The sequence below is a fragment of the Sminthopsis crassicaudata genome, chromosome 2 (assembly GCF_048593235.1).
Source record: "Sminthopsis crassicaudata isolate SCR6 chromosome 2, ASM4859323v1, whole genome shotgun sequence".
Taxonomy (NCBI): Eukaryota; Metazoa; Chordata; class Mammalia; order Dasyuromorphia; family Dasyuridae; genus Sminthopsis; species Sminthopsis crassicaudata.
Window position 1 is genome coordinate 46,912,650 of NC_133618.1, and position 25,520 is coordinate 46,938,169.

At 39.9% G+C, this 25,520-nt stretch overlaps 1 protein-coding gene across 4 annotated transcripts; it reads left to right on the forward strand.

The window, feature by feature from the left end:
* The first annotated feature begins 1,206 nt into the window (after nucleotides 1–1,206).
* TERF2 (telomeric repeat binding factor 2) lies at nucleotides 1,207–23,740 on the forward strand. 4 transcript variants are annotated; one of them, XM_074286112.1, is made up of 10 exons: nucleotides 1,207–1,588; nucleotides 2,311–2,406; nucleotides 3,881–4,011; nucleotides 10,410–10,496; nucleotides 11,644–11,790; nucleotides 13,297–13,658; nucleotides 14,820–15,209; nucleotides 20,312–20,397; nucleotides 21,740–21,786; nucleotides 22,600–23,740. In XM_074286112.1, exons 1-10 carry the CDS (start codon nucleotides 1,333–1,335, stop codon nucleotides 22,756–22,758), a joined length of 1,761 nt encoding a protein of 586 aa, XP_074142213.1. In that variant the 5' UTR covers nucleotides 1,207–1,332; the 3' UTR covers nucleotides 22,759–23,740. The 4 variants fall into 4 exon arrangements, with proteins under 4 accessions (XP_074142213.1, XP_074142210.1, XP_074142212.1 ...); XM_074286109.1 differs by having other exon boundaries at nucleotides 1,219–1,588; nucleotides 21,743–21,786; nucleotides 22,600–22,907; XM_074286111.1 differs by having other exon boundaries at nucleotides 1,219–1,588; nucleotides 14,820–15,094; nucleotides 21,743–21,786; nucleotides 22,600–22,782.
* Nucleotides 23,741–25,520: the final 1,780 nt, after the last annotated feature.

Consider the following 25,520-nt stretch of genomic DNA (forward strand, 5'->3'; position numbering starts at 1 on the left):
CTGGGTCTGACCGTTCCATCCACGTGGGAAGAATGGCGGGAGGGGGGGAGAGCCCGTGCCCATTACAAAGTCCCAGATCTAGACTTGAAATGAATAGGAGACATGATACAATGGACTTCCTGGGACGTCTGAAAGACAATCTCACCAGGATAGAATAATTCTACAGCCAAAGGCAGAGCCTTCCAGAAAAGGTAAAGAGTATTTCTATGTCGTACTAGAGTCTAGGAGGAGACTTCAGATTTATTGAACAAGAAAATGACATGATTAGACGTAATCTCTAGGTTAAGCAGCTGGAGATGGGTCACATTTGTAACCTAAGAGTTGAGGGAGACAATTAAAGTGTGTTAAATAATTAGTGCAAGAAGTGAAGACCTGAACCAAAAAGGGGCGAATAGGAAGACTGGGTGTGAGAGATGCTTCGGGGCAGAGATAAAACTGATTGAGGGGGAGGGACGAGTCATTGTTATCAGTGATTTTGCTAAAGGGCAGATCTGACGGTGACACATCCCAGTCAATAAACTGCAGGAAGGATTTATTACCTCTAGGATTAAAAGTAACCTCCTCAGTTTTCATTTTAAACACTTCCAAAACACAACCGGAAGTAACGCTCCGATTTGGGATGGCCAAGGATTTCTGGAGCCTCCCCTAACCATAAATCGCTTTATTATGTGAGCATTAACCCCAATTCCTCCATCATCCGAGTGACGTCATTGAAGCTTCCCCCGAGCCCGGCACCCACGACACCCACACGTTTGTAAGCGCTCGTGCTCTGCGGCCTGGGAATGTGTGCTACAGCATATGTTTGGGCCACCATTTGGCCTGCCCCCGGACTTGAAACAGATCTAAATTGGAGGTCATCTAACGACAACTTCCTTCCTTCCTTCCCCCAGGGGATGACATAGAGGGGCGCCCGGGCAGCCGGTCCTCCCGCCTCCTCTACACAAGAACGTCGCACATTTGTTTAGCCCAATTTTCCCTGGAGCGCTAGGCCTCTGGAGGCGAGAGGACGGTCGGGACTTCAAGTCCCAGTAGGCTCTGCGGCTCAGGCCGCCTGGAATTATGACGAAGGCCAAAGCAGCACCCTAGGACTCGTAGTTTTCCCTTCCCCGGCCCGCCACTAGTGGTTTGCGGGACTTCCCCTGGTCCGGGCGGCGGGGGCGGACCCTGAGGGCGCCACTTCCGACACCCGGGGCGGGCGTTTTTGACGTCACTGCCGGCGGTGGAGCTGTCCGTCTGGCGGGCGGCGCGCGGGCGGGCGGCGCGCGGGCGCAGGGCCTGGCCGGGCTAGTTGGCGTTCGCTCGCCTCGCCTCGCCTCGCCGTGCCGTGCCGGGATGCCTGGGGGAAGCAGCGGGAGCCACCCCGGACACGGGCGGGCCGCGAGCCGCAAGCCGTCGCGGAGGATGGGGCGGACCCGGCGCGGGCGCCACGAGTCGGGCCTGGGGGGGGACGGGGAGAAGGGGGTGGGCGAGACGCGGCTGGAGGAGGCGGTGAACCGCTGGGTGCTGAAGTTCTACTTCCACGAGGCGCTGCGGGCCTTTCGGGGCGGCCGGTACGGAGACTTCAGGCAGATCCGGGACATCATGCAGGGTGAGGACGGCGCGGCGGGGGGAGTTTGGGGAGGGGGCGGGCGCCCGGGGGGGTAGAAGTGGTGTTTGGAGGGGGGTTGGGGAGCAAGGGGGCGGGGCGCAGCAGGTGTGGATAACCTCGCGCACCTTCCCGAGTGGAGGGGGATGGGAGGCGGCACAGCAGGTATGATTACCTCGCGCTGCTTCCCGGGATGGTGGGAGGCTCGGATCCACAATGTAACGGGATCAGGGAGGGGGCTCGAGCCCACAACAGGGGGATCAGGAGGGTGGGTGCTGCAGGTGTCATCACAGCATCCTGGCGTGGTGGGACTCAGACCCACAACCTGGGGGATCGGAGAGGGATTTGAACTCACAACCTAGGATTATAGGGAGCTCGGAAGGAGGTATAGCAGGCGTCATCACTCCGGGCAGCATGGGAGGGGGCTGGGCACAGCATCCCGGGGTGGTGACGGCAGGAGCAGTGGGACAGGGTCAGGGCGCAGCAGGTGTGGATAAGCCCAAGAAGCATCCCTGGGTGGATGGGACGGGAGAAAAGGATGCAGGAGCAGGTGTGGACAGTTCCGGAAGTTTTCCAGGAGATGCAGCAGGTGTGGCAGCATCCCTGGGTGGGGGGCGCCACAGCAGCAGGAGTCTGTGCAGCCCCTGCACTGCACCACGGGGGTGGGGAGGACTCCAGGGGCCGCCCCGGACACTCCGTTAGCCCAGTACCGTCTTGTTTTCCAGCTCTGCTTGTGCGGCCCTTGGGAAAGGAGCACACCATCTCCCGACTGCTGCGGATTATGCAGTGTCTGTCACGTATAGAAGAGGGGGAAAATCTGGGTATGGAGAGCCGCTTATTTCTTGGGCTGTTTGTCCTTTCTGTGGAATATTTTATGGTCCTCTTAATTTCAGTTATCCCAGAGTGCTAGGTGCTTAAATATTGACGTGTGGGGGTATTTTATATCTTTGCCTCTCATCTGCTCCCAGTTTTAAAATTAGATTTTAATCTCCTCCGATCTGTTTCTTAAAAAGACTGACTCAGGTGATGATGGTAAAGAGAAATAGACCAAGTTTGATTTTTTAAATTACTTTCAGATGCACATTCTCTCCCTTCTACCACTCTCTGCCCATGCCTCACCTAAGAAAGCAAGGAAAACAAAACCCATGTTGACCCTGCTATGTATTGCCTTCAAAACAAATTACTCAAACTGGCCAAGTCAAAAAAACAAAAAAAGTCTCAGTCTGCACCGACATGACACCTGTCATTTGCCAGTAAATAGATCCTAGCCTCCTCAGATAAAATGAGACCTCAACTGAGGAATACAGCCTTTTTATAGACAGGAGTCTCCAAACAGTATCATAAGGCAGCAAAAACAATATGACTGTCCCCTGTGATGCTATAGGCTTTATAATGAAAAACAATGTGATTGATTGAACTTTTGGGGCTAAGCGACAACCCCTCCTTCCATTCTGCTGTCAGTAAAGGTTGATTGAAAGAGTCTATCTGCTTATTATTGGAACAACTTCTGACCCTAACACAGAACACATTTTCACTAATTGTCCAAGGACAGCCAGCAGTATAGAGATAACTGGTTTTTTCAATTAAAGGTAATTTATAAGGCAACAACTCTTAGACTAATAGTAGGATTCTTTTAATTAAGGTGTTTTTAATTTAACTTAGAAAACTGAACTTTTGAACCTATGTATTTCTGACTTGAATTTACAAGGAATCAATTATAGAATAAAATCAATTAATAAAAGTCAGTCTGATTTTTCTCAGCATATTTCATGTTGAGTCCTTTGAAATTATGGTTGGTTATTATTGGGTTGGTCATATAGTTCCTAAATCTTTGAAAGTTGAACAGACCAAGTTAAGTGTGATCTTAAGTTTGCTGTTTTTTGAGCTCCAGCAATTATGCATTCTGAACCGAAATTCAAATTGCATAGCAAATTGACTCTGACCTCTACCTGAGAAGCTGGGGTGAGGTATACACCTTTGTATTATGAAAGTCAATATGGATTCTAGGATTAGCTGGAATCCTTGAGCCATGTGTTTTCAATATTACTTTAGAATTAATGTGTCATGTCATACTCTGACTTTATTTTCCCAACAGTAGGGTATTTCTTCTTCAACAAATTGCTGATTTCCAGCAGTTGAATTCCATATTTGTTTCCCATATGTGTTTGTTCTGGCTTTTGCACAAACCAGCAATATAACTAGTAAATATGATTTTAGACGTTTTTTTTTTCTCCTACCCTAGCTTTCAGAGCCATAGAAAATAGGTGTAAGTGAAAATCTTTCTCTTTATCCTAGACTGTTCCTTTGATATGGAGGCTGAACTCACACCTCTGGAATCCGCTATCAATGTGCTGGAGACCATTAAAACGGAATTTACTCTCACAGAGGCAGTGGTAGAATCCAGTAGAAAACTGGTCAAGGAGGCTGTAAGGATCAATTTCTCCCTTTGTTTCTTTTTTTAAATATATTTTTTGCAAATGTATTGAGATTACTTAGAGTAGGTACATTCAATCTTTTGGAATGGGGTGGAAGAAGCTTGGGTTATTGTTGTTATAAAAATGATACACAGCTTCCCCTTTCTCACCTGATCCTCCCCAACCCCCACTCCAGTAGTCCCAAGTAGCCCCCATCTGTGCCTCCTCTCCTTTCTGAGACTTAGCTTGTCACTGACAAGGAGAGGCCCTGGGCCTGCCCAAAGTGCTATGGCTGTGGAGATGCTGACATTACAGAGGGCTTAGTTCTTCAGATAGACTGAGGGGAACAGTCGCCTTTAATAAACAGAAACTGCTCAACATTTTGTGCACAGAATGTTATAGGAAAAGGAAGATAGAAAAAAAGGGACAAAGTGTCACTAGGACTTGATTTGTTTGTGGCTGGAACTTGTGATTTCCTCAGTGAAGGGAGCTCCCTCTACCATTGCATATTGGCCTGGGGCCTCATGATTAAATGATCTCCCCAGGACCATCCAGCTCCTATAGATCAGAGACAGGATTTGAATCCAATTCTTTCGCTGCTACATCAGAAAGCCTATCAGAATCTAATTATCCTCCCCCAAGCCCACAAACTGATATGAGAATATTGTTATTTTAGCTCCAGTTTTGATACAAGGGTGCTCTTCTTTTATGGCAGTCTTATCTGAAAAAAAAAAAAAAAAAAAAAGTAGTACCCTGGAGTTGCTAGCATAACAGTGGAGGCTAGAGATTTTCAGGACAATACAGGGTGAGTGGGTGATTTTGGGGTTGGAGAGATTGGGGTAATCTGCCATTAGAAGTAATGATAAAGGTTATTATACCTTGTTTAGGTTAGCAAAGCACTTTATGTACATTAACTCATTTGATCTTTACAATAACTCTGGAAATGAGGATCATATTATCCCCAATTTATGTAAGAGGAAAATAAAGCTTGAAAAGGTTGGGTGACTTGCCTAATCTCATGATTAATTGTAGTGGAGAGTAGGATTTGAGTCCAGGTCTTTCTCACTTTCGAGTCCAGGAGACTATATCACACCACACTACTATAGACACTCCTAAGCAGAATAGATGAAGCTGGTTGAAATGACAATAGAAACAGGCTCTTTGCACAAACTGAAAAACTTTTCTTTAGACTAAGTTTTAGGGTGTTAGTTTATTAAAAGTGGACTTGACTGAAGGTTAGGAGTTCATGGTGATAGCTAGTTCGGTCACAGATGAGATTCCCAGAGGAGGGAACAATATGAATCAAAACCCACATTCAAATCCTCTTCTAAAGGAAGCTAGATTAAGGTTTGGTGAATGGGAAATGGTCAAGAGATGCTGACCTGGTCCTCACCAGTCAACTGTTCACTACTCACTGCTCTCAGTATGGTCCAGAGAAATTTTAGGTACTCTTTGAGCTCACTCTGTCCATCTTTTCTCCTGCCCCTAAAATTTTTTTTTTTTTAAACCCTTAGATCTGGGGCAGCTAGGTGGTGCTGTGGATAGAGCACCAGTCCTGAATTCAGGAGGACCTGAGTTCAAATCTGGTCTCAGACACTTAACACTTCCTAGTTGTGTGACCCTGGGCAAGTCACTTAACCCCACCCTCAGGAGGAAAAAAAAAAAAAAAAAGAAAACTCTTAGATCTGATGAATTTTAATTTTCTTCAGAAACCTTAAGTGTAGTCCATCAGAGTGCACCCCGGTACAAGTCAGGCCAGCTCATGTTACTGGTAGTATGATCATGTTAGTCCTAATCAGGGCTCAGCAGTGGTAACCTGCCTACGCCCATCTCTGATTATGCATTTGTTTATATATTCTGTTGGTCCAGAAAGGGCTCTAAGTCCTGGGACTGCCACAATAAATCATTGCCTATTTACCCTCCAGGTAGTCATTTACTTTGTCACTCTCAGGATGTTCTAAAGCTCTGCTAAAGTGCTTACTCTCTGCCCTTGTCTGCTCCCCCCCACACCCACTGGGAAATATGCTTAGAAAAAGGAGCCAGTACACAGTTTTGACTGATCTCTGGGGAACCTTGTCCCTTCTGGCAGTTGGAACATCTGGGGCCTTCTTTTAGCACAGGAGAGACAGCTGCTGACACCAGGTCTGAGACATAACAAGAGCACACACACCTTGAAAAAACTTTATTGTCTCTAAAAAGTTAACTTCAAGGTGTCCTCCCATCCCCACCTTTGCCCCTTGATGCCCTCAGGAATGGGACATGACTATGATGTATATCAAGCCTCCACACTGAGTAAGTACCTGGAAGAGTCAGAAGAAACCTCAGAGGTCAGAAGGCTCAACCATACTTAACCAAGATCTCTTCTATAAGCTTCTGGCCACTTGTTTTAGAAGGGGAACTCAACAGCTCTTGAGATTGCCCGTTGTGTTCCCCCAGCTCTTCTTGTTACAAAGTTTTGCTTTGCAGTAAGCCTAAATTTAATTTTTTGCTCCTTCCATTCCATTATTTCTAGCTTTGCTCTTGAAGGCCAAGCTGAATTATCTAAATCTTTTCCTCACATGACTCAGATTTAAAAGACTAATTTTAGATTGAAACAGAGTAGAGGTGGGACCCAGACTGAAAATGACAGTGTTATCAGTTACTAGAGATATTGAATAGTTTTGCCTTGGACCTAAGTGGAAAATAAGAATGGACTAGCAAGGAAAGATATTGACCTAAAAGGTAGTTGAAAAAATGGGGAGAGTGGAGACAGATGCATAAAAGAGGAATCTGGAAGAGCCTCATTAAGCTTAATCAAATAGTGTGAAATTGTAAATTGTATATGCCTTGTAACAAATTTATCCATCCTGGAGATAGTTTGTGGCCAAGATTTCCTTATAGTTTATGTTGCTATCTGTGTGCTATTTTGCAGCAGACATTGTTGAGGAAAGGTTTCACTGGATTAAAAAGGGTATTCTCTTTGGTGTGACAAAGAACAGTCAGCTAAGCAAGAGCCTCAGAACTCAGGTGGGGAGGTTTCTGTTTAGGGATCTCCTCTGGATTTTGATACCTGTTACAGGAATCCAGATTTAACTTTATTAACTTTGACTCCTATTTTCCCACATCTTTTTGGGAAAATGTTTTACATCTGGGACTAGAATTTTTCATTGATCTACTCGCTTTTTCTTGATTGCTATGTACCTACTCCTGAAGTTGTCCATTCCCATGTCAACTCTTAGAGCTAAGGATCACCTTAGATATCACCTCCAGTCTTTCATCTACTGCAGGAATCCCTTCTATTGTATACCAGTCAAAACTGGTATCCTTAGGAAAGTAAGCGGAGGTCAGGGAGGGTTTTTAATAGTCCCACAAACTATCCTGATGACTTGAAGGTCAACAAATAAGTGATTCTACAAACTATTAATTAATTTGACCAAATTGGCTTTCTTTCCATAACTGCAAGACAGACTTTTTTTGTTGAGTTTCTTTTGGAAAACGGAGATGTGAAGGAGAATCTTTGCAAGTATAGAATGTATGTTCCTGGGAATGGAGGGAAAAAAGAGAAAATGCAAATATTTCTGGAAAATGTCAAATTAGAGACAGTGACTATTTTAAGAAATTCCATTGTGGGAATTCTAATCAGGAGTATTAACAGTTAAGTTCATAATATATGTTTTTGAAACAATTTTTGAGACAAGTTCCCTTCCCACAAGAATCCAGAACCCTTTCTACTCTCACAAGCTACATTATTGCTCAAATATTTTTTTAAAAAATTATTTATGGGGGCAGCTAGGTGCAGTGGATAGAGTACTAACCCTGAAGTCACGGAGGACCTGAGTTCAAATCTGGTCCCAGACACTTAACATTTCATGGCTGTGTGACACTGGGCAAGTCACTTAACTCCAATTGCCTCAGGAAAAAAAAATTGATTATGTTCTTCAAGAATCTGCTTCTCAGTATTGGAACCTGATTATAGATGAAATTTCTTTGTGCCTGGTCTGATCATTTAAGTCACTCTGCTACCATCTGCCTTTTCACCACTTTATGGTGGGTATTTACTTTCCATTTCCATTCTCTTCTTAAACTACATCTAGAAACTTAGTCATATTTTTCTTGTTATGCCTTTTTTAGGTACCCTATTTGGTAACTGGTGGCATTTAAATTTTTTTGGTGTATTTTTTAGGAGTTGTGCTGTTTGATGTGGGTTATTCAGAGTACTTTTCTGAGAGATAACAGAGAGATGAGAGATTTCTCAGAGCACTAATGTTTAGTTCCAAAGCTCCTGTATACTGTGTTCCTCTTAATGGGTAGACTTTAGCCATCTTAAACTAATAACATGCTAGGTTAGCCACCTGAAGCTTATAACAGAACATCTAATTATAAACCTTTTCAAATACATTGAGTGAAGTGGAGGGGGGGAGGGAGTTCTATGTTTGAGAAAAATTGCAACTTCTTTTTAGTATTTCAATTTTAGCTTTTTCTTCTGTAAATTAAAATTAGAGTGGAATGTGCATAACTGAATATTTGTTAATATTTTAACAAAGTTGTGGAGTTGTTATAAGAATTGGAAAACTATCAACTTGAAGCAGCTTAACTGGCTCAGTGGATTGAGGGCCGGTCCTAGAGTCGGGAGGCCCTGAATTCTAATCCAGCTCCAGATAACTTACTAGCTATGTGACTTTGGGCAAGTCACTTAATCCCAATTGCCTCTCAAAAAAAAAAAAAAAAAGGAAAAAATATTTAAGTGGCCACAGATTTCCTTCTTAATATCAACTTTGTAGAGTATGATTGTATATACATGTAGTGATTTGATTTTTAATTGGTATTCTTGCTTTGACAACAGGTGCTTATATGTTATAGAAAGCATATCATTGGCATCTTTCCAGAAGCATATTTGATGCCACTTTCTTTTTGCCTCATGTATCAGGGCAAGGATTCTAAAAAAAAGATGGATGGTATAACTCTTCATTAGTGACATTTCCTAAAACAACTTCTTTGGGGTATATACCTACCAGAGTTGGCATTTTGTTAGCGGGAAACTCAATGTTCTTAGTACTGACTGGACTTTTCTTACTTTCTCTTCCCTTAGAATTTGGGGCTTATAAAAAGTATGTCATATTAATTGTGAGTTGATATAGTCATATCTTTATGATGTATTTCTAGTAGAGCCCTTCAGTCCTCTTAGTTTGATGTCTATGAGAATGATCATGTATCATATTGGTAAAAGTACATTTGTTCATTTTGTTAGTTCTCTGCACATCTCAAACTAAAATTGTTCTTTTAGGGGTTGGCTTAATTTTAAATAAAAATGGCCACAAGTCTTTCCTGAGCCTCACTTTAAAAAATCTGGTCAGTAGACAACTTTTTAAAAATTTAACATTTTATTTTTCCCAGTGCCATATAAAACAGTTTTTAACATTTGTTTTTAAAACTTTGAATTTAATATTCTTTTCCTTCCTTCCTCCCTGCCCCAACATGAGAAGACACATGTGAAGTTATACAGAAAACATTTCCATAAAAGTCATGTTGCCAAAGAAAACAAATTCCCGTGGCCCCCCGCCCCAAAAAAAAGCCTCAAGAAAAAATAAACTTTAAAAAAAGAGAGAGAGAGTATATTTCAATCTATATTCAGATACAACTGGTTCTTTCTTTGGATATGGATATCATTTTTCATCATAAGTCCTTCAGAGTAGTCTTGGGTCATTATATTGCTGAGAATGGTAAAGTCATTCATGGCTAATTATCCCACAACATTGCTATTATTTTGTACACAGTACATTTTACTTTGCATGAGCTCATAGAGGACTTTTGAAGTTTTTCTGAGAGCATCTCACTCATCATTTCTTGTAGAACAGTAGTGTTTCATCAAAATCATATACACAAATTTTTTCAGTAATTCCCCAATTAATGGAAATCTTCTCATTCTAATTCTTTGCCCTGAGAAAAAATGCTGCTAATAAATATTTTTGCACATATAGCAGTAGACAACTTTTCAAGATGATAAAGGAACATCTGTGTGCACTGTACCAAATTACACCAAATGATTAAAATTTGTGACCTTTAAAGGGATCTGAGAGAATATCTTGAAATTGAGGGGAAGAGAGTAGATGATTCAAATTGGTCTTATTGATAATAATCCTGTGGGTCAGTTCCTTTCATCCCATTAGGAAATTTCACAGCAGTTTGGAAAGATCCTAATGATTAAAAGTTTAGGATGGAAGGGCTTTCCTTTGTGTATTGGGTTAAGGTGTATGTTAATCATTAATGTTAAGTCAAGATTTCATTTTACAAGGAATTCAGCTGTAATATGAAAAGGCTTTTCAGTGAGAGCTTTAATTTCACTTCACTAAAATGAAATCACTTGCTACACTGATTAAATTCTTGTTATTATAATAGTTAAAAGAATGATTATCATTTTTTTCCCTTTCCAGGCTGTCATCATTTGTATCAAAAACAAAGAATTTGAAAAAGCTTCAAAAATTTTGAAAAAACATATGTCCAAGGACCCTACAACTCTGGTAAATCATTTTGGTTTTATCATGACTTGAGTCCATCCCATTGTTTTTTTTTTTTGAGAAGCAAATAAAGAGCAACCCCTTTGCTCAGAAAGTTATTACAATGTAAATAACAATTCAATAGCTTTTTAGTAATACCTGTTACTGTATGCACTACAGACAGCATGGTATTGTAAGTAGAGAGCTGTCTTTTTTCCCTCCCCTTTTAATAGTATTTTATTTTCCTAAATACATGTAAAGATAGTTTTCAACATTTACCCTTGCAAAATTTTGTGTTCCAAATTTTTCTCCCTTCCCAGGACAATAAGTAATTCAATATAGGTTAAACATTCAACATTCATTTTTGTAAGATTTTTGAGTTCCAAATTTTTTTCTTTCTCCTCTCCCCCAGACAGTAAGTGATCTGATATAGATTATACAATCATTTTAATATATTTCTATATTAGTCATGTTGTGAAAGAAAAATCTGAGCAAAGGGGGAAAACCATGAGAAAAAAAAACAAAAGTGAAAATAATATGCTTTTATCTGTGTTCAGCCTCCATAATTCTTTTAGAGAGTTGTCCTTAGAGCCAGAAAGCCTTGGGTTCTAGTCTGGCCTCTGAGGCATGCTGACTAAGGGTGCAACCCTGCATTGGTCAAAGGACTTTCCTTACTTACAAGTTGCCTAAACCAATAAGATCCAGGTCCATCCCTATTTCAGTGCTTATTTCTACTATGTATAAAGCATGATGTCAAGGCTAGGAGAGATAAAAAGATAAAATGCTGTCCAAAGGTAACACTGTCATGTGGACTCACTATGGACTTAGTTTTCTATTTGATAAACTTGCATTAATCTCCTACTTCCCTTTGTCCCTTTTATAACCGATGCCTGGTTATGGGTGAAAGCCCATAAGGGTTATCAGTTTTGTTCTCTTTCTAATGTTTAAGTGTTGACCACAGACTTAAGAAAGCATTTGAGAACAGGAGATTTGGTTAAGGAGTTGCCATTTCAGTATTCTTTTACCAAAAATCCAGCTGGTGTCATATTTTTTCTTTTTGTACCTAAGATTTTTATTTGCCACATTACAAATGTTATAATATTATTCAAGTCTCTATAACTGGGTTTTTCACTAGATGTCCATTTTTCATGTTGTAAATAATTTTATTCAGAAATTGAGAAATGAACTGCTGGGCATTATCCGAGAAAGAAACATTACACACCCAGTGATTCAGAACTTTTCCTATGAGACCTTCCAGCAGAAGATGTTGCGATTCCTAGAGAGCCATATGGATGATGCTGAGCCTTATCTCCTCACGGTATGTAAGTCCTCTCACACAGCGGATTTGGACATCAGTATTGTAAAGTGATCAGGTACCTTTTTTTTCCTGTTGTATATCTTTTGCTGGCTTATGTGAGGAAATGATTCAGAGGCATAGCTAGCTTCTTTAAGTAAGTGGCCCAGATGTACTCTACACAATCTGGTTTTTTCTCATTTCATTGCATGGAGTATGTTTGTTGTGTTTTTTTAATAAGTCAAGTGTGGTTTACCCCAGTTGACCAGAGTGCTGTGAAAGAGATGAAATTTGAGAGAGACTTTGGAAGAAGGGAGATAAAAACTTGTTAGGTATGAAACAAGAGTGTTTAAAAGCTTGTGAACCATGGACTTTTAATAAGCATGTAGTCACAAGTAGAAAGCAGCCAAGTCAGGATGGTAATTTTGAACATGGGTGATAGTTAAATCTTTAGGTTATAGATTTTTGCTAGCTTTCTGAAATAGCATTTTATCACATGGCCAAGATAGTTTTATAAAGCTTTTTAATCAGTTTAAAATATTAGTAAAGCTGGCATCAGCAAACTCCTATAATAACCCCTTCTTTACTGCCCCCATTCCTGTTTGTCCTCTATATTCCAGATAGCTAGAATTTTTAAAAATATATATCACTATTGGTGAAGTGTTGCTACAATGTAGCAATATTGGTAGGTTTTCTTTTCTTGTAAAACAATACACTTTGCAAATAAGTGAACCAGAAATTTTAAGGTCAAGTTGTTTTGCTAATGGGAAATAATTAAGACTAGATGAAGACATAGAAAAAGGTTGGAGTTAGAGCAGGGGTAGCCAACCCAAGGCTTTGTCATTACCTTCCTGGGTAATGACAAGTATGCAAGTATGAAGAAAAACATTTCCAACTTAAAATGTAAAGTCCAATAAAGCTAAAATACCCTGTATAGGACCACATAGATATGTTTCCCCTTCTCTAATAAAACACATTCCAGGTTTCATATACAAGTGAATAAATGGACGAATGATTTAAATATCTATCAGCTTCATTCAAACCCTCCCCAGGAAACATTGTGGCCCTTTGACACTTGTGAATTCTGACTCCTATCTTGGGTTAGGTTGACTACCCCTGAGTTAGAGACTCTTCATTAGGGACATGGTTGGAAATATGGAGAGGAGAGGCAGATCCAACAGCCGTGGAGGAAGAGCCTATAGGATTTGGCACCAAGAGTGAAGAACATTTGAAATATAAACCTGAAGTGTAAAGGTAATTAACATCACTGAAATCAGATCCGCAAAGTATCAGAATAGCTATACATAGTTTTTAAAATTGTGAGCTCTCTATTTATCATTACCTTGTTTTGTGAAGGGAAAACATAAATTTGGGCGATATCTTGGAACAAGTCTCTTTTTTCCCCTCCACTGCTGATTTTGAGTTTTTCAAGTGAACTCTTTCTATAATGAGAGTGTTGATTCTTAGTAAGCAGGAAATTAGTATGACCCTCTAGAATCCTTTCTGATTATACTCTTCTTTCCTTCCAAGATTGCAAAGAGAGCTTTGAAATCGGAGTCATCTTCATCATCATCATCATCTTCTTCTTCATCTTCATCTTCTGCCTCGTCTGCCGCCACCATCACTACAGCCACTACCACCGTCACTACCACCACAGCTACAGCTAACACATCTGCTACAGCTGCCACAACTGCTACGGCTGCCACGACTGCTACGGCTGCCACGACTGCTACGGTTGCCACGACTGCCTCGGCTGCCACGGCTCCGACTCCCACTGCCAGTACCACAGCTAATGCTGTTGTTGCTACTGTGGGTGAAGGTCCCGAGAACATAAAGGAAGACAAACAGACAGTCTTGGAGCCTGTGGAAAAGCCACCCAAAGAACCCATGAGGTGGGAAACATTTCCTTTGGAATGAAATGCCTGTGAAATAGTGGCAATTGGAAGTGCAAGCTTCTTAACTAGCAAGTGATTATTCTTTCTTGAATAGCTTAATTAACTAATTATTTGTGAAAAAGAACTTCCTCTGTTCTTAGATGAGACATAGGGTGAGGCCCCTTGGAGTGAAGTGATTTTGCTTAAAGTCACAAAACTGGTTTAGCTTAGAAAAGGGGTTTAAAACCCAGACTTTCTGCTTCCTTCTCCCTGCTTTTTCTGCCCTTTCATCCCACTCCTGGAATACTCAGAGGTCAGAAGTTAAACATATATATATTCTTTAATGAAATCATTTTAACAAATTTAAGCATATATCAACCTAGATTGTCGCATTCAAATAGTATTTTCAGTATTTTTATCATAACTCTCCTTAGAGTTAAATTGGCACATAAATTCTAGTCATTTTTCTTGAGGTAGTCTCTGTATAAGGGAAGGCGCAAGAAGGGGAATTTTGGAAAGACCACATTCTTCTGTGTGTTTTTTTTTTTTTTCACCTGCCCTCCAAATGAGTTTGAAAGAAAGTTTCTGTTTTTATATTAGATATAGATGTATACAAGGTCATTTTTGAAAATGTATAGACATTGTTGGTCCCTCAAGGGCAGAAAGTTGAGATCCAGCATGGATTCTAGATTGCCAATGCACGTAGGAGAGAAGAAAGCTCTTAATTCATGTTGAATTCAATTATTTTCCAAAATTACTTCAGAGATGACAATGTTGGTTGGCTACCTCTTGGGGGTCCCCTTTTCTCTTCTGTCACATACTCTGTCCTATAGCTCCTCAGTCACTTTTCTCCTCAGGAGAATGTGGGGGAAACCATTTGCTTTTTTTGACTTGACCTCCCTGGAAAAAAGGCCAGGGCAATTTGGAATGTGAGGCCTTGAGAGTGAACTTTGTATACTTTAGTCTTTTTGATATTTTACCTTTCATCTATTTGTGGATTTATAAACTTATTAATAAAAATGTTTATTAAAAATGTATAGATATAAACTAAATAACATTGTCCAGTCAGAGGCATCCTTGCTTAAGAAGGATATAGATATTGGGTTGGGAGAGTAGCATAAATCAACTGACTCTGACCTTTAGTTGTCAAAATATATTTTGTTTTTTTTGTTTTTTTAGACCATTACCTGAAAGTCCTTCCACATTTGGGATTTCAACTCTGAAAAGAGCTTTTAAGAACCTTTCTGATTCACAAGATCCTGAAGCGGCTTTCACTAAATTAGACCAGAAGGATGTTATAGTTCCCAGTCCAGTGTCCCCTTCAGCAGCCCTCAAAAACAAGAGACAGAGACAAGATGAAAGTTCTCCCTCAGAATCTGCAGATAATGCTGAACTGCAGCCCAAGAACAAGCGAATGACAATAAGCAGATTGGTTCTGGAGCATGACAGCCAAGGTAGTGAGCAGAGTGATAGCCCAGACTCATCCCAAGAGACCATTGTGTCTTCAGCCTCCAACTCCACAGTCTTGAAGCTGCACAATCAGCCCCTGTCTGGGGAGAAGAGTCACAAGTACGAAGATGGTCTTGGCACTCATTGGTTGGTTGGTTGGTTGTCCTAACGAGGCTGTCTTAATAGATGAAGCAGCCCAGCTAAATTAAGTCATGAACAAGTTGGTGTTAAGTTGCTTCTAGAGCAAAAAACTCAGCAATGGGATCTCTCCCCATATAGGGAGCCCAAGAGGCATCCAGAGCAGGAATGAGAATGGAAGCATTCCTCAACTGGTTTCTCATTTGTTTTATTTTAGTTAGCTAGCTGTTGCTGTTTGTTTCAGACTGTTTAATTTTAAAATAATTCATTTTGAGGAGACTGTTACAGTTCATTTTTTCCCCCAAAAAAAGCACTTGTCTCTTGTTCCTTGCATATATTTGAGACTTTTTATCTTGCAACAAATACTAAATACCACCCAGTGCCTACCTAACTTAGCATCTTGTGACTTGCATAGTTTGCCCTAAATGCCTTTCCAGCTTGAGTACCTTCCACTGCTCTGTACTCAATCTTTGTTGCTGCTAAACTTGACCTGCTCATCCTCTCTGGAACATCTCAATTCTTTTAGGTGTCTGTATTTTTGCTCATACTGTTCCCCTCTGACTGCACTGGCCACTCCATCTTTGGATTAGAAAACCATACCCATGGGCAAAAAAAAGAAACTGCCCAGCCTTCAAAACCCTATTCAAATCCCCTTTTCTTCGAAAACTTTCTTAAAGCTAGCTCTCATTGAAAATGAATTTCCCTCTTAAACTTCATTTACTGACTACCATTTTCCCCTGAATCGGATTTACATAAAACCTAAATGTCATAAAAACACTAAAATGTGTTATTGTTAAGTGTGTATTTTTCCTTTCAGGAAGATCTCGGTTTTTGGGTGAGACTTATATTTGGGGGTTTGCCTTGTAGTTATTGGTGTATATATATATATATAATCTATTTATCTAGTTAGACTAAATTCCTTATGTGTCATCATCCTTTTTTGGGCAATTAGGGTTAACTGGCTTGCCCAGCTAGGAAGTGTTAAATGTCTGAGGCCAGATTTGAACTCAGGTCTTCCTGACTTCAGGACTGGGGCTCTATCCAGTGCATTACCTAGCTGCCCCTGTGTCATAATTCTTAAAAGATGTCTCATGAATCTTGGTATTTTCTATGGCAGTGGTGTCAAACTTGAACAGAAACAAATCTCTGCCCCCACTAATTTACATTAGCTGTGTTGTATTGTATTTTTATTATGTTAAACATTTCCCAGTTACATTTTAATTGGGTTCGTGAGTGCATGGCATGTTTGATCCTTCTGCTGTGCAACAACATTTGTAGAAATGGACCAATATTAGGGCCTCAGAATGTATTTGTTAAATGAATTTACAAGTGAATTACACAAAAGTGTAATGTGACATGATTCCTTATTGTCTGTTTGGAGGCACCAGGCAGGTGAGAAGTGGATGACAATACAAGAGTAAAATAAAATAAAGATATTCTAAAAAATCAGAAACTGTCCCCGAGCAGTGTACATGTGCCAGATGACTGACTGGTCTAGCCAATAAGTTAATAGGAGGGAGCACTGACTGGAGGTGAGATTGGAGAACAGTGAGTGGGCTTTTTCAGAATTGTAGCATTTTGAAAGTTGGAAGGAGCCTCAATAGCTCATTCCCTGGCTTTCATTGTCAGGATATCTTTCCTAACTTGAAGCCCAAATTAATTGTTTGCACCCATTGCTCCTGTTCTACCCTCTAAGCTTATCTTTTCTAACTTCAAGCCCAAATTAATTGTTTGCACCCATTGCTCCTGTTCTACCCTCTAAGCTTAAAGAGAACACAGATAATCTCTCCTTCCTGGCATCCCTTCAAGTACTTGAGCACAGCCCAGGTCACCTGTTCCTTGAAGTCTTATCATCCAATGAATGTAGGCCCAGTTCCTTCAACCAGTGCTTATGTGATGGTCTCAAGGCCCTTCACCAACTTTGTTCCACCTCTCTGGCACTCCTTAACCTGAAGAGAACATGACTCCAGATGAGTAATGTTCACCATGGCAAGGAATGCTGTGACTATCACCTTTCCCTTTTAGGAAGTGATATCTTTCAAGGCAACCCAAGATAGCATTAACTTTTTTTGGCCAAGGAAATATCTCAGTGCTGACACAGATTGAGTTTATAGTCTACTAAAATCCTCAGATTTTTTTCAGGCTGCCTTCTAATCATACCTCCCTCATTGATGTGTATTCTTTTTTTTTTTTTTTTTTTTTTTTTTTTTTGTCATCCAAGCACAAGACTGCATTTATCCTTACTGAAGTTTATCTTTTAAGATTCAGTCCAATGCTCTAGCCTATCTAGAATTTTTGGATTCTGGTTCTATCATCCATTGTATTATTACTTCCAACATGGTATTATTATCTCCAAAATTAATGAACATACTATCTATACTTTTTTTTCAATGTTATGATAAAAATATTCTAGTAAAAGGCTAGGCACAGATCCCCGGAGTACTTCACTGTAAACCTCCCATGTTAACACTTGAGCTATTAACCACTGCTCTTTGAGTCTGTTTATGCACATTGCTGAATTCATCTAATTATGTTATTGTCTAATCCATAAGACTAGAATCAAAGAACTTTACTAAAATCTACATTCAGCTAGAAGCGCAGCATTCCCCTCTTAGTAATCCTATCAAAGAAAGAAATAAGGTTAACCTGGCATGCATGACCTGTTCTTGATGAAACCATACATCAATTGAATTAGTTCTTGAATGATCAAGAAATGAAGTGAAAGAACCTCATTTTAACTGAAAAATGACATAAGCAAATAATTCAGACAGGAATCATCATGGTATATTGTAGAGATAGTAATTTGCCCATAATAAATACTAGGAGTAGCAGCTTAAACTAAATTGCATTAAAACGACAGGTCCTAGTCAATATAGCAGTGTTCAAAGGCTGAATGGTTCATACCATGTCTGACCAAAAGTACCCTTTGCAACATATCAAAGAAATGGTCATCCAGCATTTGTGGAATGCCTAAGGAATGGGGAGCCTAGGATACCTATGATTGTCAGGAAGTTTTTCCTTAACATCATTCTTTCCTCTCTGCAACTTGCATTTGTTCCTAATTTTTGCCTTCTGAAATTAACCAGAATATGATTCCCCTCCTCTCCATGTGACAACCCTTCAAAGATTTGGAGGCATCATTGTGCATTCCCCGTAGCTTCTCTTCCTTCCCTAAGCTAAAAAAAATCCTTTGACCCTTTCCAATTTTCAATATAGTGTGAATTTAAAGCCTGTCAACATTCTGATCACCATCTTGATTTTTTAGTTTTCCTAAAAGATGATACCCAGCATTCTAGATATGGACTGACCAGGGCAGACTTCCCTCATCTGATCATTGTTTCTCAGTGCAGTAGTGATAGCTTATTAGTGTCTTGGCTGCTAGATTATGCCTTTTGAGTCATGGAGCTCACAGTCTATTAAAAACAAGCACCACCTTGATAAATTACTTTCTAGTCTTTTTTTCCCAAGTCTTGTTGATTGATGTAGATGTTGACTTATAAAGTGGATTTTTCTGAACTCAAGTGTAACTCTGCTTGTATCCCTAGTGAATTTCTTCTTGGGTTCAAGCTAATGTTTTAGTCTATTGATCCTTCATGAATTTTAATTCAAAGTTTTATTTCAGCTATCCATAAAGATCACTTGATCCAAATTATGATACAAATAGTAAACAGCACAAGGCCAACTGCAATTCTGTGGGAGCCCTCCACTAAAGTTCTTTCAAATTACTAATTAATAAGACAGGACCCATTCCAAATCTGTGGGTATAGGGATACAATTAGAATCAGATATACTATTATCTAATTTACCTTCACACAAAAAGTGCATAAAAACTGTCAAAGGCTTAGCGTGTTCTAGATGCCCCATTGTCTCTAGCTTCCTGTTCTTTGTTTTGACTATGGCATTCTCTTGATTTGCCAATCTAGTGACCTCTTCAAAAAAGCACATGCTCCATTTTTGATGTAGCCATGTCAGCTTGGGGTTACTGCTTTTTTACCCCTAGATGTTCACCAGGCAACCCTCCAGTGTTAAATTTCTGAAGCTTATCAGGAAATTAAAGTCATTGATCTGTCATTTGTAGATTCTACTTCCCTGTTCTGAAATGTGGGACATGACCATGTAGTTCTGCAGCAAAGACCACACATTGACTTGACAATCACATTTACTTAATTGCTGGAAAAACTTTTATGAAAACTGAGGAAATGTTTTTGAGACTATGTACTTTTTGAGGCCAACAATTTCAAAGTAAGATTTTTGAGGGCTAAAGCCATATTTTGAAGGATGGGTAGCACTGGGCTATGGAAGATGAAAGACAACCTAGTCAGGGTGCGAATGGTATGAGCAAAAATTCCCAGTAATTTCTGCATAAAGTAGCAACATTTCCACATCTCAGTGAAGTTTTGTTAAGAGGCCACTCCTATCTATATAACTTCCTTAGATTATTTCCATGTTTGCTTTGTGAAAAGCATCAGATTTTTTTTTTAAGACAAAAGTTTGCTCTTTTTGTTTGCTGTTTTTTATCTTCAAAGTAGAGGTGGCAAATTTAATTAATAGTTAATTACTGACTTAGAAAATTACATTGAGGTTCTTAAAGATAACATGTCCTCTACAAAAATTATAATCAAGAAAACACTAAATGTTATTTTTCTTTAAGTATCCCTTTTTAAATTGCACTAATACTCTTCAAGGAGATTTTTCAGATCTAGATTGTAGGTATAGTTTCTGGAATTCTGGGTTTCAGTGGGAAATACTACCTGATCTTAAATACTAGGTTAGAAGCACTACTATTGAACTGAACTCCAGACCAGGGAAAGACCTGAACTTTAGCCTTTGAATTTTGGTGGCACTAGGATATTCAGTGCTTTATTTTGGTATCGTAGAAGAATAGTCTCTTAAGGTTTCACGGACATATGTTGCAGTGATTTGTGTTAATTTTTTGCAATGGAGTTTTGGTGGTGATGTCCTAAATATACTTCCTTTGAAGTCCATTAATGCTTATGTAACTTGCATAATGAATAATAATAATAATATCTCTTTAAGCTAATTCACGAAGTTATATCTGCAAGTATTTTTGGTTTTTCCCTCAGAGTTCATAAAGACAAATGGAACAGCTCCAATGGTCTTGAAGAAAAAGATACCTGGTTGGAGGAAGAAGAGCTCTTTCATGTCCAGGGTAAGATTGCAAAATCTTTTCAGTCATGCTTGTTAGAGACACACACATACACACACGACATGTAAATTTATGTGTGTGTATATATCTTACATAAACACATGGGATGTGTCTATATATATCATACCACTACACATGTACATATACATATGACTTGTTCATGCATGAAGGATACGTGCTTAGATACAAGACAGAAGCTAGCACATGTGAACATTCCAACATGTCCTTCTCCAAGTAATTTTTAAAGTATTTTAAGAAATTACTGGCACCTCTGACTTTGATCTTCACTTCTGACTTCCATGCCCTTTCTTATTTTGCGAGCTTACCTTAAAGCTAGATCTACATCATTTACTATAAAATTCACAATGAAGAATGTTCAAACAACACTTTTCTTAGCAAGAATATTTTTTATAACTTCTACATAAAATCTGTGGTTACTTAAAAAATTAGTTTCCTCATGATACTGTTAATTGATGGTTTTTGAATATATATGTGTTTGTTAGAAATGATCAGCCTGACAGTGTTACAAAGTATAGATAGGATTATCCATCTCTGATGGATTCTTTGCCATTCTAGCAGACTTTATAAAGAAGAAATTTCTTCTTCCTGACTGCCTTTTTCATAATTAATATAAAATATTAGGGCCTTTGTACCACAGTCGTCTCTCTTTTAGGTTTCAAAAATGGGACTTTCCTTCCTATATCCTGCAGATTTGTATAGGGGGGCTATAGCATGTAATTCTGAGATAAATTTATATTCATTCATCCATTTATTTGGCTAGCAAGCCTTTATTACCTGCCTACTGTATGTCAAGCACTATACTCTCTGCACAGTCCCTGTCTGAGCCTGGCACTGAGACTTGGGTGCCAGGCTCTGAGGTGCACGGGAGGCGGGAGAGCATTCAGGCCTGCAGGACCAGGGAGTGCTTAAGCACAGTTGGTTCCCATATCAGCATGTCAACACACACCAGTCCAGTAACATGAAGACAAGTGTAAAGAAGCCTGACATTTTTTGGCAAAGATGTGAACTTTTTTTTTCCCCCTGAAGTAATTGGAGTTAAGTGACTTGATCACACAGCAAGGAAGTGTTAAGTGTCTGAGGCTGAATTTGAACGCAAGTCCTCCTGACTCCAGGGCCAATCCAATGCACTATCAAGCTGCCCTTAAAAAATGAACTCTTAAAAAAATTGTGACAGAGACTAACCTTTTTCCTTCAACATTTACCAACATTGATTTGAGCTGAGGACCCATTTGTTCCCTTTGGGATCTTTATTCCATCTCTTGACTTTGGTTGATGGTGTATTTGTACTGTATAGGTCTAAATGAGTTTTCTTTTTGTTTTGCAGCAGGATCAGATGGAAATAACAGTTCAGCCGCTGGAACAAAAAAGCAGGTAATTCAGACAGTAAAGGCTTCCCTTTAAAGTAGAGCTAGAAGAGCTTGCCCAGGGCTTCTACAGTTAGGCTAAAAAGGGGATAAAGTAAAAGAGAAAGTACTGAAAATGTTAGTGCTTTGTAATTGGAAACTTCTTTTTGAGAAACCTGAGTGACCTGACCTTAGATGAGTATAACCAAAGGAGCGGGCATTCTTCAGAAGAAAAATCGAGAGTGAGAACTTGCTGTCTTCCTTGGGTTTCTGAGCCTGCTGTTTTGCATAGTACCTGGCACAGAGTAAGCACTTCATAAATATTTATTGCATATGTCTTGAGCCAGGATATACTTCACTGGTCACAAAAAGTATGAAGTAGGGGGGTTTTGTTTTTGTTTGTTTTTTGTTTTTTGCTTTGACCTTTAAAATTATAGGAATAGAAAATAAATGAAATAAAATTATAGGAAGTATTGCTGCTCAAATTTAGAGGGGATTTGTGTCAGTGTTTCAGCTTAAATTGTCATCTTGTTTCTTGAATGGAGAAAGAATATTTAGAGGGTGGTTGTATCATTGGAAAGTGATTTTCAAATAAATAATAACTGAAAATTATGATAATAATAATAACTATGTCTTTAAAATGCCATAGTACAGAAAGCTTTTAAATGATTGTACCCTTTGACCTTACTTAGTAGTTTCAGTGTCAACAAAAAATATGTAATTAGATTTTTCTCTTGAGGCTTGGGGTACTTCTATGTATTCTTTGGTGCTTTGGACATCCTGTTCTTAGGATTTTTCAAGGGACAGTTATGATGAGTCTCTTTTTGGTTTTGTCTTGCAGAAGTGGACCGTACAAGAGAGTGAATGGATCAAAGCTGGAGTGAAAAAATATGGGGAAGGAAACTGGGCTGCTATTTCCAAAAATTTCCCCTTTGTTAACCGAACAGCTGTGATGATCAAGGACCGTTGGCGGACCATGAAAAAACTGGGAATGAACTGAAAACTTTTATTTTCTCAGAATTAATAGGGGCATGTCTTCAAATAATAGCCCTCTATTCCATGCTTTCTTTCTGAAGTTGAGCTGGGGTGATGAGAGTTGTGGGCAACCTGCTTCTTTGGGGAGATCCTTATTCCATTTTTGTGATGTCAGAAACCGTACAGAGTTAAGAGGGAGAAGGAGAACCCTGGCCCAGCTTTCTTGGCAGGAATGACTGAGGTACCCAGTTTGGGAAGGTACCAGGAGGCAGGCGGCTTCTGGGTGAACTGAAACCCCTCATGGGTCAGTAGAAATGGCCCCACAGACAGAATTGTGCTTGTCGGGATGTCTCGCCCCCTTCCCGGGGGGAACATCTTGAAGTCAGAAGCGAGTTATGACTTTGAATGAATTAGCCGCAGACAGAATTCTAGAGGAAGCCAAGGCGAGGAGCTGCCTCCATCAGGAGCCCAAGGGGTGGAGAGCTGCGTCTGGGTCACAGAAGAAGGATGTTTTCACTGTTGGGATCCACATGGGCCCCTAATTTGCCAGGCTCTGGTTCTCATCTTCCAGGCTGAGAGGCAGCTTTGAGCCTTGATTCCCATATGGCTGAACTAGTGTGGGCTTGTTTTATCTTTTGTAAAATTGTGTGTTGTAGGTGAGCTTAATCTTTCCCCTTCTTCTCTGGACTCTGGAAGCTTTAAAGAAGCCTGAATATAGCCCTTAGTTCTGTTCTTAGTTTGTGAAATGTTTGCCGCCGCTTGATTCCCTGCGTTGTGCTTTTGAAGGTTGGTGTGTTGCCGAGCAGGAGCTCACCACTCCTTCTGGCTCCTTCCATATTGTTTTGTGCTTGCTGTCTCTCTCAGACACCCTTGAGGAAAGGCCAGAAGGTCTCTTTTTAGCCACAACTTTCAGTAAAATATTTTCTGTAATTTTTTTTTTTAAGATGAATACTAATTATTGTCCATTACTTGTAGCATTCTTCATTAAAATACTGTTTCCCTCGCAATTCTATGTAGATGTTCAATAATAGCACTTGGTGTGACTAAGAAACAAGGGGCCTGGTATTTAATGATAAGCCTTCAAAATATGCTCTGCAGTTTTTTCATTTATTCATGCTCTTAGAGACCCAGGAACATACCTTTTCTCGTCTCCAAGTTTATGTAGGAAAAGAATAGGACATGAGTTAACTTCATCTTAGTGGACTCAAGAGCCTGCCATGCCTGACGGCCTTAACAACAAGTTTAAAAGTGGAACTCTTCCTAAACTTGCCCCTCACTATAAGTAGATTCATTTCCCAGAATCCCTTATTTGAGCCCTAATGATCCTGCTTAGATTTAGCTAAATCTCTTGGCTTTTTAGTCAACTAACTCAAATATTTTAAAATGGAAGGAATAAGCAGCCCTCATTCTTTGACTCCCCATGGGGGGGGTTATCTTCTATGCCCAGGCTGAGCAGGCCTTTTGGCCAAAATGTACTTGCTATTTAAACAACAACATTTAACTTTTTATTAAGTCTACTATTTTGGCAAGCATTTATTAAGCAGCGACTACATTTATTAAGCACACTACTAAGCCAGACACTGTGCTAAGTATTAGCAAGAGAAAATCAAGAAAGTTCATGCTGTCAGAGGAGTGAAGCATAGAAATTGGTACTTGAGATAAAACTTGAAGGAAGCCAACTGGTAGAGATGAGGAGGGACATCCAGGGAAAATGTACATGTGCAAGGCTGCCAAGTAGCCCTGGATCATAGAGTCCCTGCAGAGGTAGGACAGCACTCAATCATGAAGTGGCCTAATTGAGTCCTTGCCCTCTGGGATCTTCAAGTCCCCTAGAGAGAGATTCCAGGTGTTGTACAGAGTAGGAAACAAGTCATTTCATGAGGGACTGTTTTCAGGGGAATCGGGAAGGGTGTCACTTGGGAAGTGTCACCTGAGTGGAGTCTCGGAGTAAGCCAGAAGTTCTAAAAGGTAGCAGAAAGAAGAGTATGCATTTTAGCAGGAAGAAGGCTTGCAGTTTGCACAAAGATCTTGGCAATGAGAAGGCCTACTTACTGCTCAAAGCCCATGTGGCCTGGAGTTGCCCTTCTTTTGAATATAAGGAGTGCTTATACTTTGACAGTGAGGGGCTAGAGTTTACATGAGAGCTGGAGAAAACTGGCTATTGTTTGTTGGTGAAGCTGGGAAATGAGCAGATCAAGGCTATAAACGGATTTTAGATATCAAGATGAGCTGGTAATGGCCTTCTGGCTGTACACATGGAAGCTTTTGGTAAGCCAGATAGGATTGGTATCTTATACAAATGCCTATCTTAGCCATTAATTATAAAACAATTTGTCTTCACAACTGGTCCAATCGGCATTCTCTCCTTTTCAGTGCTATAGGGAGTTTGTCACAACAACTTTCCCCCTCTTGTTCTGGGGAGCAGTTAAAGGTCTAGATGGGTCCTCAGATCATCTTTAAGTGTCTAACCCCTTTAAGAGTTGAGGAAACAGACCCAGGAAAATTCAAGGAATAGTTGGGTTAAGAATTGAGATTAGAACTCCTCTTTAAGCTGGCAGTTTTAAACAGAGAGTAATAGAAAAATACACACAAGAAACATTCATTTATTATTATACTCTAAATTTATTCATAGTCACCCAAATAAGTTGGGGGAAAAAAAATACAGTTTGCTAAAGGTAGGTGGGCGTATGCTCTGTTTTTAGCCAGTAACAAGTACTTAAAACCATTTATTTTTTTCTAAAACCAGAAAGAGCCATAGACTACCTTGTTCCATACTTAAGAGGCAGT